Source organism: Cervus canadensis, chromosome X, assembly GCF_019320065.1.
Source record: "Cervus canadensis isolate Bull #8, Minnesota chromosome X, ASM1932006v1, whole genome shotgun sequence".
NCBI classification, from domain to species: Eukaryota; Metazoa; Chordata; class Mammalia; order Artiodactyla; family Cervidae; genus Cervus; species Cervus canadensis.
Window position 1 is genome coordinate 19906580 of NC_057419.1, and position 15749 is coordinate 19922328.

At 40.3% G+C, this 15749-nt stretch overlaps 1 protein-coding gene across 5 annotated transcripts in view; it reads right to left on the reverse strand.

Annotated features, from left to right (window-relative positions):
- CTPS2 (CTP synthase 2) overlaps positions 1-12776 on the reverse strand; it is a 110027-nt gene extending 97251 nt beyond the window's left edge. The window contains exons 1-3 of one of the 5 annotated variants that reach the window (XR_006267449.1): positions 12515-12776; positions 6571-6775; positions 862-1032 (exon numbers count right to left, since the gene is read on the reverse strand). Coding sequence is in view for 4 of the 5 variants with exons in the window: in XM_043458481.1 (XP_043314416.1) it covers positions 862-1032; positions 6571-6736 (337 nt within the window). In the remaining variant the exon portion in view is untranslated. Of the gene's footprint in view, positions 1-861; positions 1033-6570; positions 6776-12293; positions 12427-12476 lie in introns of those variants that run through there. The other 4 variants (XM_043458481.1, XM_043458479.1, XM_043458478.1 and 1 more) reach the window with 4 other exon arrangements.
- Positions 12777-15749: the final 2973 nt, after the last annotated feature.

A 15749-nucleotide genomic window follows, 5' to 3' on the forward strand; every position in this document is an offset into this window, starting at 1 on the left:
TTTTACCACAGCTTTACGTAAACCTCAGAAGTGTTCCCAATTTGCATACTCCAACAGTCAAATATTAACAATATCTGGGATGTACTTTCATTTAAGAATAAAATTGTGTAGCTTAGTACAATGTCAAAAAAAAAAAAAAACAACAGGGAAAAAATATATCAGATTTGTGGTTATGGGTCGGGGGAATGGATGTGTAAGTGTGTGCTCAGTCATCTCGATTCATTATGACCCCATGGACTGTAGCCCACTAGGTTCTTCTGTTCATGGGATTTTCCAGGCAAGAATACTGGAGTGGGTTGCCATTTCCTCCTCCAGGGAATCTTCCTGACTGAAGGATCGAATCGGCATTTCCCATGTCTCCTGCATTGCAGGCAGATTCTTTACCACTTGAGCCGATGAAAGCAGACAAAAGGTACAAAATTCCAGTTATAAGATAAGTAAGTACGAGGGATGTATTGTACAGCATGATAAATATATTAATTATATATATTAATAATTAACATGGTTCTATGTTATGTAAAAGAGTAAATCCTAAGAGCTTTCATCACAAGGGAAACAATTTTTGTCTATTTCTTTAATTTTGCATCTATATGAGATGATGGATATTTACTAAAGTTATTGTGGTCACCACTGTATGATGTCAAATCATTACGCTATACACCCTAAACTTATACAGTGCTGTACATCAATTAGATCTCAATAAAACTGGAGGTGGGGGAAAAGAAGGAAAGAAAAGAACAGAGGAATTTGAGCAGGACTGAAACTTGTAAAGCACAGGGACCTCCTCATCTTTAGGTCTATTTTAAGCAGAGTGTGAGTGCTCAGCCAACAGGGCCCTCTAGTGTTTGTAGAATATAATACCTTGTACTGTTTTCCCCAGGTAATCGCCACGCCTCTCTTTATTGATCACATGTTGATATATCTTCCCAGTAGTGATGTTGTTGTCTTTATAAAGATTAATATCCAAGAACCTTTCATAATTTCCAAGGTCTAAATCAACTTCTCCACCATCGTTTAAGACAAACACTTCACCTGGGATAAAAAGGCAATGTAAAAATTAAAAATTTGCTTCCAGTAGATTATTTTCCAAAGATGAACACAATATGTTAAAAAGCTGGTAAAAGACATTTATAAGCCATAGTCTATCACTATCTCCTTATTTTAATTGGAAAATTGAGTAATTCTAATCTACCCATGATAATGCATTAGAAAAATTCTAATATTCTATAATGGTAGTTTTTAAATGCTTACTGAAATTCTGTCTTCAAGATTTAGATTTTCCAAACTCATCATATACCATATGAAAAAGGGGCTTTCAAACAGCAGTTTTAAAAACAAGTAGCAACTGACTTTGAAGCATCAGTATCCTAGACTTCTGAAATTGGCCTAAGAAAATTTTCATTGACTCCCATCTTGAGTTAAGACACTATTAAACAGACAGTGGATGAAAAGCAGAGCCTCCATTAGCCCACAGGGTGACTTGGTGAAACTGAAGCCAAAAAGAAAGTGAGCAATAAGCCACCACCTGTACAACAGCCCCGTCGAGAAGGATATAGAGGAAGACTTAATCACACTATGGGCACCTGTGTTGACTACTGGTCATGCGTCTGAGTCTCCAGTGTTACTTAAGGGCATCAATTTGGAGGACAATGTCCTAACGCCACCTTGTCAGAAATGGACCTCTCCCTAATTAATAAAATTCTATCATTTACTTCTATTGCTAGATGTTCACAGCATTAAAAAAAGGAAGGTTGGCTAGCTTCTGAACCTAATCTGAAGCCTTTTATACTCTCATTTATGTATTCCTCATAAAGTACGAGTGTGATCGGAAAGATCTCTAATTTTAAAGACAAAAGAACAAAATAATGAAACTCCAGTATTTTGTATTTCCCAAATTCCATTTCTATTTCAAATTCTACTTTCCAATATTTATCAGGAATCACCGATCTATGGGAAAGTCTTTGTACTTTGATCATTTTAAATTCTGACAAGTAGGGGAAGATCTCTGAAATCTCTTAGTTAATTCAGGCCAAGTCCAGTTTGGTAATAATCCAGGTATACAACAAATCACTTGAAATTTTAGATTCTTAAATTTTAAAAGTAGTATCTAAAAAAAATAAAATAAAAGTAGTATCTATTATGTTCCTAGGAGAAAAAGAAGGGCTTCCCAAATGGCACTAGTGGTAAAGAACCCGCCTGCCGATGCAGGAGACATAAAAGACGCAAGTTCAATCCCTGGGTCGGGAAGATCCCCTGGAGGAGGAAATGACAACCCACTCCAGTATTCCTGCCTGGAGAATCCCATGGACAAAGGCGCCTGGAGGGTTACAGTTCATAGGGTCACAAAAAGTCAGAGGCGCCTGGAGGGTTACAGTTCATAGAGTCACAAAAAGTCAGAGGCACCTGGAGGGTTACAGTTCATAGAGTCACAAAAAGTCAGAGGCGCCTGGAGGGTTACAATTCATAGGGTCACAAAAAGTCAGACATGATTGAAGCAACTTAGCATGCACGCAGATGAAAAAGAAAAGCTGTAGATCGTGTCTTCAAGAAGCTTTTTTAAAAATTTAATGGAATTATAATAAAAATTCCAACAGGTTTTTTTTAACTTGACAGTGAAACTTAAGTTAATTTGGAAGAAAAATATGTGTGATTGCCAAAATAAAACACAAAAAAGTAAATAAAAATAAAAGCCCTTATAAAATAACAATGAGTACAGGAAGATTGAAATATATATGTATATATATTTATATATTTCAATATATACAAATATGAAATAAGATAGCACAAACAAATTCTGCACAAAACCAAAATAAACCCAAAAGGTCCCTATTACATAAAGGAATTTAATATATGACTAAAAAAAAAGATATCATTACAATTCAAAGTAGGTAAAATACACAGAAATAAACTTCAAGAAATGTATAGGACCAATAAGAAGAAAAGTTTAAAATTTTACTCCAGAGACATAAAAGCAGGTATGAATAAAATGAAAGCCACTTATAAAGTTCCTGAATAGGCCAGTCAATAATTTCAGTGTTTAATTCTTCCCCAAATTAATTCATAAATTTAAAGGGCAAGTTTGATAAAAGGTCTCTGAAGTTAGTCTTAAAGACAACTAACATTTTGAGGTTAAAAAAAAGAAGAAAAGGCATAGTGGGGAAAGTTCTGACCTACTTGATAATAAAAAGCTATAGCTATTAAAATGGTGTGTGTGTGTGTGCATGTTCAGTTGTGTCCAACTCTTTGCAACTTCATGGACAGTAGCCTATCAGGCTCCTCTGTCCATGGAATTTCCCAGGCAAGAATACTGGAGTGGGTTGCCATTTCCTACTCCAGATAATATGGTGGGCAGGAATAAACAAAGAGATCTGAACAGAACAGAGTAATAAGAGAGAAATTTAATGTATATTAAAAGGTAGTATTTCAAATCAATGGAGATAGGATGAAATCTTTGATAACTGTGATTAGGAATAGTGACTAACCTCATCTTCATCTTTCATCAAATTAAATTCCAGATGTATTAACAATATTAAAGTAAAAGCAAATGGTAGTGATCATTTTGAAATCTATGAGTGTTGCATGCTAAGGCGCTTCAGTTGTGTCCAACTCTGTGCGACCCCATGGACTGTAGCCCGCCAGACTCCTCTGTCCATGGGATTCTCCAGGCAAGAATGCTGGGATGGGTTGCCATTTCCTCCTACAGGGGATCTTCCCAACCCAGGAATTGAATCTGCATCTCTTATGTCTCCTGCATTGGCAGGTAGGTTCTTTAACACTAGTGCCACCTGGGAAGCCCTTGAAATGTATAAAAACATCAAATCACTATGTTGTGCACCAGAAACATAGTGTTGTAAGTCAATTATACTTCAAAAGCAAACTCATAGAAAAAGAGATCAGATTTGTAGTTCCCAGAAGCAGGGGTAGGACTGTGTGGAATTGGATGAAGGCAATCAAAAGGTACAAACTTCCAGTTATAATATAAATAAGTATTAGATATATAAATGTAAAACATGATAAACATAATTAACACCACTCTATGTTCTAGATGAGAGTTTTTAGAGCATAAATCCTAAGAGTTTTCATCACAAGGGAAACAATTTTTCACTATTTCTTTAAGCTTGCATCTGTATGAGATCATGGATATTTACTAAACTTATTGTGATAATCATTTCATGATGTATATAAATCAAATCATTATGCTATATACCTTAAGCGTATACAGTGTTGTATGTCAATAAAACTGGAAGAAAAAAATAAAGTAAAAGCAAATGAAACTCTAAAAATGCCAAAGAAAATACAGATATTTAAATATTTCTGGGACGGAGAAGCTAACAGGTGACATCAAAGGCAGAAACCATAAAGGAAACAGTGGATACATTTACTTACATAAACAGTAAAATGAAATTTATCAGCAGCAAACAGAGGTAATATTAAGACAAACTGAAAACAGGGTAGAAATATATTCATGTGGTTAAGTATAGGTTAATATACTCTGCACAAAGTATTCTTAAAAATCATTTTTAAAGATCCAAAGGAAAATTGTCATAACACATGGCATTAGTCAATTTTGCTGCCTACCAAACAACCTTAACATCTCAGCAACTTATAAAACATCTATTGATTTCTCCCTCATGTGACATAGGGATTGTGGGTCAGTTGTGAGTCTACCCTGTGTCTTCTTATTCCAGGACTTGGGTTGAAGGAGAAATCTCTCTATGGGGAAGGCAGCTCGAACAGCAGAGAGCAGAAACACAAGACGGACCGAGCGAAATCATGCCATCGCATATGCTTCAACAAGGCATATGTCATATTCACTAAAACCCTACAGAGCAAAACAAATCACATGGCCAAATAAGGTGACCGACCTATCCGGTTTGCCCAGGAGTAAAAGTATTCCCAGGATTCAGGACTTTCAATTTCAAAAGCAGGAAAGTTCCAGACAAATCAGGAAGAGTTCGTTACCCTATGCGGCCAAAGGCCAGAGTCAGTGGGGCGTGGAGTTTGCTCACAGAAGGAAGTTGGGTGATGGTTTCAAGTATATATATGATTTACCATAGACTCGAATAAGCCATTTCACCAACAAAATGAAAGTCAAAGAAATCTAAATTAACATAATGAGATACCCTTTTTTGGTTTGTTTTTTCATATACTCTCAGGTTAGTCAAGTTTAAAAAGAATAGTATTCAGCAAAGGTATAAAGAAAACTAAAAAACCTGAATAACATATCTACCCACCAAATCAGAAATTCTGTACCTAGACATTTATGTTAAAAAAATTTTTTTAAGTTTCTTGTCACAGTGTTGCTTATAACATCAATAAATTGGAAATGAATTCCTATTATTGTACAGATTCTATGCAACCTTTAGAAGTATAGAATCTATTAAAATGTCCTCAGGATTAACAGGTACACACTACTGTATATAAAATAAGCAACAAGAATCTACTGTATAGCACAGGAAATGGTATTCAATATCTTATAATAACCTACACTGGAAAAGATTCTGAAAAAGTGTGTGTGTGTGTGTGTGTGTGTGTGTAAAGGGTATGGCAACCCACTCCAGTATTCTTGCCTGGGAAATCCCATGGATAGAGGAGCCTGGTGCACTACAGTCCATGGGGTCAAAACAGTCAGACATGATTTAGTGACTAAACCACCAAACCACCACCATAATGTATAACTGAATCACTCTGATGTACATCTGAAATTTTGTAAGTCAAGTATATTTCAATTTAAAAACTAGTTTGACTGTAAGATTCAGCTCATTTAATGTTCAAAAATAAGCCAACTGATCTATGATGTTAGAAGACAGGATAGTGGTTACCCTGGTCATTTTAGATGGGGAGAAACTGGAAAGAACATAAAGGGGGTTTCTGTTTCTTGATTTTGGGGCTGTTAACACAGTATGTTCATTTCATCAAGTGGTACACATATGATTTATACACTTTCTTGCTTGTATGTGAAAAGTTTAAAAGGAAAGTATGTAAGGGCTTGTGCCTTTTTAAAAATAATTAGTATAGAAAATTCCCTGACAGTGCAGTGGTTAAGACTCCATACTTCCACTGCAGGGATACAGGTTCAATCCCTAGTCAGGGAACTAAGATTCTGCAAGCTGCGCAGTGTGGCCAATAGATAAATAAAAATAATGAGTATATACATAAAAATTTCAACATTAATAATAATTATTCCAAGTGGTGGGAAATGGATGATTTTTATTTTCTTTAGGTCATTCTATATTGTCAATATAGTCTATATTGTCTGATTTTTTTCTTAACAATGAAATGTTGAGAAATATATTACCTTTATGATAAAAAAATAATAATAATCCACACTACAAAAAGTACAGTGAGAATGGTATCCTCACATACTGCTTTCCAAAAGTGTGGACTAATTTGGAATGTCATCAGCAATCTGAAAAATGTATCAATAACCATGAGAACCTTCACAGATCCATAATGATCCTGCAACTCTACTTCTGGAACGCTATCTTAAAGAAATTACCCAGATACAAGAAAGAACTGCAATTTGACCCAGTGCTTTATGGGGTGGGGGGGAGGGGTTCTCCCTCATACCGTGCTCATAAGGTGAAAAAGTGCCCGCATCGATGTTTATATAGGGGTCAATTTTGATGGCAGTCACTCGGAGTCCACATGATTTTAGAATCGTCCCAATACTGCTGGCAATGATCCCTTTACCGATGCCCGAGATGACCCCACCAGTGACCAAGATGTACTTCATTGGCAGAGGAGTGGCTGGGTGCCAGCACCCAGGTATAATCTGAAAGGCAATAAAATTAATGGTCAGGGAAGAGAAACATGATCTTAAATCAGTAAAGCAGAGAGTGTGTTGAACCAAAATTTCAAAAGCCCACAGCACTTTTTCTATCTAAGTATTTGAAACAAAGTCTTATCATCTAGGTTTTTCTTTCATGTCAATATTCAGGAAGCTGTGGATACTTTCTGCAAGCAAAATGTCTGGCTCCATTACCCTGATGTTACATTTACCCCAACTTTCATGTGACAAACTTCTTCATAAGAAGCCAACATTTTCTAAGATTCAGAGGCATAGTAAAATGTTTAAGAGATCAGGCTCTGTAGTCAGATCTGTACAAGCTGTACCTGTTTCTTCATCTGTGAAATGAAATAAAAAGTACCATTCCTTTGGAATATTATTCAGCACTAAAAAGAAATGAGCTATCAATCCACAAAAGACATGGAGGAAACTTAATGCATGTTACCAATTGAAAGAAGTCACTCTGAAAAGGCTACATACTGTACAATTCCAACTATATGACATTCTGGAAAAGACAAAACTATGAAATCAGTAAAAAGATGAGTGGTTTTTAGGGGTTACTGGGGAAGGGTGAATAGGAGGAGCATAGAGTGTTTTTTTAGGGCAGTGCAACTATTTTGTATGATACTATAATGGTGGATACAGGTCATTATATATTTGACCAAACTCACAGACTGTGTAACACCAAGAGTGAATTCTAACGAAACCTGTGGACTTGGAATGATAATGATGTGTAGGTTCACTGACTAACGAATGTTCCTCTCTGGTTCAAGATGTTGACAACAGGGAACACCGTGGGTATGGCACAGGAGGTATATGGGAACTCAGTACTTTCTGGTCAGTTTTGCTGTGAATCTAAAATTGCTTTTAAAAGAATAGTCTATTTTTGAAATCAATATTCAAATATGCCAACATTTTAAAAAATCTTGCAGGTGGTTGTGAGGATTAAATGAGCTCAAGAGGTCAGGAAACCAGGGCCCACAGGTCACATCTGGCCCACTGTCTATTTTTGTACAGTCCCCAAGCTAAGACTGTTTTTACAGTTTAAATGATTGAGAAATGATCAAAAGAATATTTCATGACACATTAAAATTAAATGGAACAAAAAAAATTATATGAAACTCTAACTTCAGTGTCTATAAATCAAGTTTCATTAGCATGCAGCCACACTAATCATCTACATACTGTCTATGGTGCCTTTCTGGCTACAATGGCAGAGTTGAGGAGCTGGGAAAATAGAGGCCTCTGGCCCACAAAACCTGAAATATTTATTATCTTTCATGGAAAATATTTGCTGATATCTGGCTTAGAGGGGGTCAAGTCGACTCCTATATTAACACGTTGTTGTTGTTCAGTCACCCAGTCATGTCTGACTGTGACCCCATGGACTGCAGCAGGCCAGGCCTCCCTGTCCCTCACCATCTCCTGAAGTTTACCCAAGTTCATGTCCATTGTATCAGTGAGGCCATCCAGCCATCTCATCCTCTGATGCCCTCTTCTCCTTCTGCCCTCAATCGTTCATCAAGGACTTTTCCAGTGAGTCAACTGTTCGCATCAGATGACCAAAATACTGGAGCTTCAGCTTCAGCATCAGTCCTTCCAATGAGTATTCAGGGTTGATTTCCGTTAACATTGACTGGTTTGATCTCCTTGCTGTCCAAGGGACTTACAGGAGTCTTCTTCAGCACCAAAAGTTAGCTGCTAATGTTACTATCAATTAATAATAAATGTATCCTCCTTAACTAAGCATGTGGAACACTGAATCTGTTCCTTACCCATCCATTTCATCATATAGAAATATTCAAGCAGGGAAAAAAAAAGAAAATATTATGTCATAAAGAAATTTTATTTGACTTTGCCGCTGCTGTCTGATCCAAACCCTTTTGTTTTAAAGGCAGACGGAGTCCATGAGCTACTTGGTTTTCTCTACTCTTGAGTACTATTGTTTTTCTCTTGAGCATCGCCAGGGGCTGTGGGCCTCTGCCATTTCACCAGGCATGTGAAGGTGAGCCGTATAGTCCTGGCAGGCCAACTGCCAACAGAGTGAAACTATTAATATAAAATTGCAAGTCATAAAATTTTTTAAATAAATTAAAATTTAAAAATTCAAAATAATTAGAAATTGTAAGTACAAGAAAAGACAGTCACTTACAAAAACTAATAACTATAAATCCCACTTTCTATTGCAACTCACAATTTTTTTAAATACCTGGAAATTAAGTGTAAGTGCAATGAGGTAGGAATAATTTCAGTTCCCTGCTTATCCTATGTCTGTCATCCCCAACGAAATGCCCATTCTGATTTTGTAGTTTCCTCTACTTGCAAAACAAACTAGCTTAACTTAAGAGATGTAGAGTTATCTCACCTCAGAGCTGTGAGTTCTCTTTGATCACCATCAGGGTGAGTAGACTGAAGTCATCCAGAATACAAAAGTCCCATCCCAAATGGCTTCCATAAGTCTCTGGGCCTGCCTTTCTCTACACACTACAATTGATCACAGTCAATGTCATCGTTTCTCTTTACTAGCCACCTGGCCATCCACCCACTCACCTGAGCTAGATTTAGCCTACAAGATTCTCATTCCAAACCCAGAATGCTCCTTCTGTGGATCCAAAATGTTATCTAAATCTTTCTCTTACCACTCCTACTAGCCCAGGTAGTTGGTAGAGTGGGAATTTCATCACAGTCTTCTGTTACTCATCCCACTGTTGATTTTTTTTCTATTTTGATCAATGCCCCTCCTCTGGAGTCAGACAGCCCGAGTTCAAGTGCTGACTCTGTCACTCATAGCTATGACCCTGGGCACCTTCTCCAACTTTTGAAAACTTTGAATTCTCCACCTGGGCAGTACACAGAAACAATACCAGTGCCTGCCTTACAGAGTTGTGTAGGCATTTCCAAAGAGAGCAGCACCCAAGTGCTGAGTGAAGGTTAGCTCTTATTTTTCAGAGCCACCTATGCACTGATTCAGTCAGCTAACAAATGTTTACTGAAAATCTGTTAGGTAGGGGAGGAAAATCTGCCACCCCAAAATGTGCCTCTTTGGCATGAGGATTTAGTTTGATTATTTTTAAGAAACAAGGACTCAGTAAGTCTTTCTTTTTTACTGCCCCCTCCCCCTTGCCGCCTAAGGAATTTAGATAAAGAACCTGTTCCCAGAATAGAGCTATCACCAGAGATACGGGTTGGCAAAAAAAATTCCTTCGGGTTTTTCTATAACATTGGATGGAAAAACCCGAACGAACTTTCTGATCAACCCAATATTTTCAGAGACTATGAGCTAGATGTAGTGGCAGAAGCTCTTAGAGATCAGAATCTACTCTGGGTCCCACTGTCTCTGCCTGGCCCAGCACACATTTGTTTAGGGAAATATTTGCCTTTCTGTCTCCAAATTAATTGCCTTCTTCCCTCTTCAAGTCCCAAAACACCACCTCCAACACCCTCTTTCATCTTGAGCTGAAGATGCTATTAAAGGCGAGGGTTTCAACCCTTTTGGCAAGTGACTCAGTTTTCCTGAGTCTCTCTCAAGAATTATTAAACTTTTTAAAATTTTCTTCTATGAATCTGTCTCATGTCAATTTAATTCTTAAGTCAGTCAGAAGAACTTAGAAGGACAGAAGAAAATTTTCTTCCTCAAGAACAATTACATGCTTGATGTGTTCCCAGATTCTGTGTGTATGGGGGTGAATATAAAATCAAGGTTCCTGCCCTCCTGGTTTTCGCCTTTTCTGTGGGATGAAGGGGCAAATAAGCGGCACTGTAACTACCTTATTCCAGCACTGTCACACTATTAAAATGACTTCCCATTTGTAAAAGTTAGCAACATGGAAAAATGCCATAAAAACGGAAGAGTATTCATGAGAAGGTACATTATGTGGTTGTCAGAAAGCCTAAGAATCTTTCATGTAAAATATGCTTACATTATAAGCATTATATTATCTATTATATAAGACATTGTATCATCTCAACTGCTTTTTAAAATTAAGACTGCTCAAGTCACACTAAAATGCTACATTTTAATATATTTAGGTGGTTGGGTTGTAGGTAATTATCAGTTTTCCACATTTTCAAAAGCACAAGATAACTTTTGAAGGACATCAGATATTTTGCAAAGTTCTTTTTGAAAATGTAACTTAAAAATAGAAAATATAACTTAATATCAAGGAGACACCTAGTACTTTCCATCTCTTCTAAGCAAATAAGTAAGTCTGAAGCAAGATTTTAAAACAGTAGAAAAAACAGATTCTTCACGCTCCTTCTAGAATCAGGACTTTTTTACTCTTGTGAATTACATTATTTACATTGACTCAGGCAGTGAGCAGAACCAACTGTCTGTAAAAGAGGGGTGTGTAGAGCTGTCCGCTATCCAATGAAAACATAGCATTTGTGTAATTTTAAATTTTCCAGTCGCCATATTAAAAAAATAAAAAGAAACAGATTATGGTCATTTTAATCATATCTTATTTAACCCAATGTATCCAAAACACTATCATTCAACACATATATCAATGTAAGAATATTTTGGTGAGATAATTTACATCCTTTTTTTTTTTTTTTTTTGGTACTGTCTTTCGAAATTATGTGTGTCTACTCAAAGCACATCTCAGTTCACACACTTGCCACATTTCCTGCTCTCAAGAGTCACAATGCTGCGAGTGGCTACCACACTGGACAGCGCAGGACTAGAGCAACTGGAAAAAAAAAAACATCAGAGGCAACAAGAGACACCTTCTCGATGACGGCCATTTAGACAGCAGTCAAAAACAAAAGAATACTTACTGAATGAGCCCACTTTATGGAAATTCTAGAACCGTTAACACTAAACTCTGATGAAAATCAAGGGGTGAGGGCAGTTGTGGATTGACTGGGGAGGAGCACGAGCGAACTTTCTGGAGTGATGGAAATGATCTAGGTCTACCTTTGGGTAGTGGTTACGCGGGTGTATAATTTGTCAAAATCCCTTATCTGCACACTTAAAATGGGGGCATTTTATTGAATGCAAATTAGACACCATATGTGGAGACACTGTTGAAGAAAGCAAGCTATGTTGTAGCAGCAGCGGACTCGGGCTCAGCGCGCCCTAACCAGCTAGGAACCGGGAAACGAGAGTCGCGGGGCAGAAGAGGGGACGGAAAGGCCCTCTCCCCCGGCGCTGGGGTGCACTTCCGCCAACGCCATCTCGGGGGCTCCCGGGGCCCGGGAGAAACCGGGCTGGGGGCGCGGCGGGCCCCGGCGCCCGATTCCGAGGCCAGGCGCGCGCAGAAGCGCCTCCTGGGGACGCGGCGCTCGGGAGCCCGGGCCGCTGGCCGCCCCAGAGCGGGCTCCCAGGGCCCCGGCCCCGCCCGGCCGCTGTCGGCCCGCGGGCAGAGCGCGCGGGGTGCGGGGACGCGCGCGGCGGCCGCCCTCGGAGGGGACAAAGGCGCTCGGCCCCACGTGCGCGCCGGGCCCGGGCGCAGGCGGGCAGGCGGGCGGCCCCGGCGGGGAGGCCCCGGCCGGGGATTACCTGTGAGCCGGCGGCGGCGGCGCAGAGGACCGCCGCTGGAGCCGCCGGGCTCCGCCTCGAGGCCCGCCCGCGCTCACCTGTCGGCTGAAGAAGAGGCCGCCGCCAGGGGTGTCCCGAGCCTCCCTCAAGGTCCCTCCCGCCTCCCGCGCGGGCCTCGGGGTGCGCGGCGCCCTCCTAGCCCACCTTCCCCTCTCTTGCCGCCGCGGGCCCCGCTGACTCACTCCGCTGAGCTCGGGGTTGGCACCCGGGTTTGTGCCACGCTCCGAAACAAGCGGCCCCAAAGTGAGTCCTCTGGCGCCGGCGGCTTCCCGTCACCCTCCGCCCTGGACGCGCTCGGCCCCGGGCCTGGCTCAGCCCCGGGGACTGCCCCTCCCCTCCGCGGCTGGCTGAGCACCGGCACCTCGGGGACGCGGGTGAGCGCCACGTCCCGGCGCCCCGGCCCCTCGACACGCCCCGACCCCGCTCGGGTCCTCGCGTCAGGCTCTCGACGCCGGAAAGGGCTTCTGGGTCTCGGAGAGGAACTGCGGGAGCGCCAAGCGGAGGACGAGGGTCAGACGGAGCGCGGGGCTCACGCCATGGGGAGAGGGCTACACCTCTACTGCAATCAGTACGGTTCCTGGCCAGTACGCGTGTAGCAAACATTAAAATTAAAAAATTAAAAATGCTAGGGGCTAGGGGGACGACAATCAGGGTTTCGCCAAGTGACTTTTTAAAGAGGATGGTTGGTGCCTTGGTACCAAGAAAGGACACAGGAGGTTGGTTATTAAGGCGAAGGGAAGAACGTGCACAAATCACTGAAGGAGAAAGGATCTAACAGGGACAACAGGAGGGTTTGGAGTGAGATGGAAGGGCTGGGAAACGTGAAAATTTTGACTAACCAGCCAGGTGAGTCACTAGAGGGCCCAGTGAGATGAGCATCACTGAAGACCCAGTGGAGTCTAGAAGCCATTAATGTACAATGAGCTCCAGCTATAGTTGTGCAAGGTTGACATATAAATACTGATATTGTGATAAAACCAGACTTTGCTGATTGAGTAGAAGGATGAGGGTGAGGAAGTTAAGGGCACTGAAAGAATGTGACGATGGTGACGCACCAGGGGCCTAGTCCCCAGAAGAAGGGAAGGGAGAGGAGCAGGGAGCAGGTAGACTAGAACTAGGAAAACAGATGGGGACTTCCCTGGTGGTCCAGTGGTTAAGACTCCGAGTTTTCAATGCAAGGGGCTGGGGTTTGATCCCTGTTTGGGGAACTGAAATCCCACATGCACCACAGCGCTGCCAAAAAAAAAAAAAAAGAGACCAGAAGATGAGGGCCTGTAGGGATGAAGGGACTGAGGAGTTGTCACCAGACTCTGGGTGTCAACGATGTCAAAGGGGAAGAAATTTCAGGAGATGATCCAGTTTAGGGTCTGACCCTGAAATGAAGTCGAGTGAGATGGGCGTCACTGGAATTGGGCCTAGGGCTCACCAGGCCAGTGTGGGGGACATTGAGGACCCCCAGAAGGATGTCAACAATTGGAGGAGTCAATCGAGGCCAAGGAACCAAATCTTCAGTGAACGTGGAGGAGCAATGAGGAATCTAGTAGGTAACAGCAACAAGGAAGGTAGAGGGATGGGTTGGCAAAATTCAATTTTTTTCTTTTTTTAAGGAGGAAACACCTTATAAAAGACAGGAAGCACAGAGGACTTTGTTGTAAAACAAGTCTTCCAGAGGACCCAGCACAAAGGATGCTTGTGAAACAGGTTCACACTGATGGTAAAACCTAATGCCACATATGTAAGGCTTCCTTCTACATTTCAGTATTTCATTTCCTTTTTACAACCAGGACAGTTGTTAAGATCCCCTTTTTTAATCTGCAGAATCTGAGGCTTAGAGATGTAAAAGGCCCTGACCAAAAAGTCTGTCCCCAAAGCTGGACTTTTCATCACAGGATATAAGGCCTCATCTTAATTCTGTTAACCTATGAGGCCAACAGATGATGGATACTCTGTGAATACAAAGGGATTATTATAACTACGGTATCATTAATCCAAAATGGGAAAAGATTTGAGGAGAAAAACAAATTTGATAACACGAGTAAGACTGACTGACTTCTGTGGAATCAGAGTGTATCTTCCCTCACCAGGTGCTTATATAGCATTGGGGATAAAAAAAAATTTTTTTAATGAGAAAAGGAATTCCCTGGCAGTTCAGTGGTTAAGACTCCACACTTCCACTGCAGGGGACACAGGCTCAATCCCTGGTCAACTAAGATCCCACCAGCCTCATGGCAAAAAAAAAAAGAAAAATCTGTTATTAAGTTGACTGCTCATGTTCTTTTATAATCTTTTATTTTGAAAAATTCTACCCTTCAGGACAATTGTAACAGGATGTGTGGCATTTGCTTCAAATTAATACAGGATAGGGGGAAATAGGTGGGCATACAGATGATACAAACCTGGCCAGGGATTGATGACTGTTGAAGCTCAACTTTTAGGTTGGTTTTCTATATATTTAATTTTCCCACAATAACATGTAAACTCCAACTCTTTTAAACACATACACACAATAAAATTAGCACAATTTACAAATTAATAATCCATATGTTCATCACACATGAATGGGTAAATAAAATGTGGAGTATACACACAATGGGATACTATTCAGTCTTTTTCAAGATAGCTTTTTTTCGTCATATTCAATGATTTCACATATAAGTGATGACATACAGTATTTGTCTTTCCACATCTGGTTTATTTCAGTAAGCACAATATCCTCCAGGTCCATCCATGTTGCTCAGCAAAATTCCGTTCTTTTTTATGGCTGAGTAGTGTTCTCGTGTGTGTGTGTGTGTGTGTGTGTGTGTGTGTGTGTGTGTGTGTGTGTATACATACCACATCTTCATTCATGTGTTGATGGACACATGTTGCTGCCATACCCTGGCAATTGTAAACAATACTGCCATGAACATTGGGGTGCATGTATCTTTTTTTAATTACTGTTTTCCTTGTCTTTGGATATATACCCAGGAAAGGAATTGCAGGATCACATGGTAGTTCTATTTTTAGTTTTTTGCGGAACCTCCATACTGTTTTCCACAGTGGTTTCACCAATTTACATTCCCAACTACAGTGTACAAGCATTCCCTTTTCTCCACATCCTCACCAACATTTGTTATTTGTGGTCATTTTGATAATAGCCATTCTGACACGTATGAGTTGATATCTCATTGTGATTTTGATTTACATTTCTCTGATAATTAGAGACATTGAGTATTTTTTCATATGCCTGTTGGCCATGTGTATGTCTTCTTTGGAAAAATGTCTATTCAAGTCTTCTGCCTATTTTTTAATCAAGTTGTGTGTTTATTTTTGATATTGAGTTGTATAAGCTGTTTTTGTATTTTGGATATTAACCGCTTATCAGTCATGTCCCTTGCAAATATATTCTCCCATTCAGTAGGTTGTCTTTTCATTTTG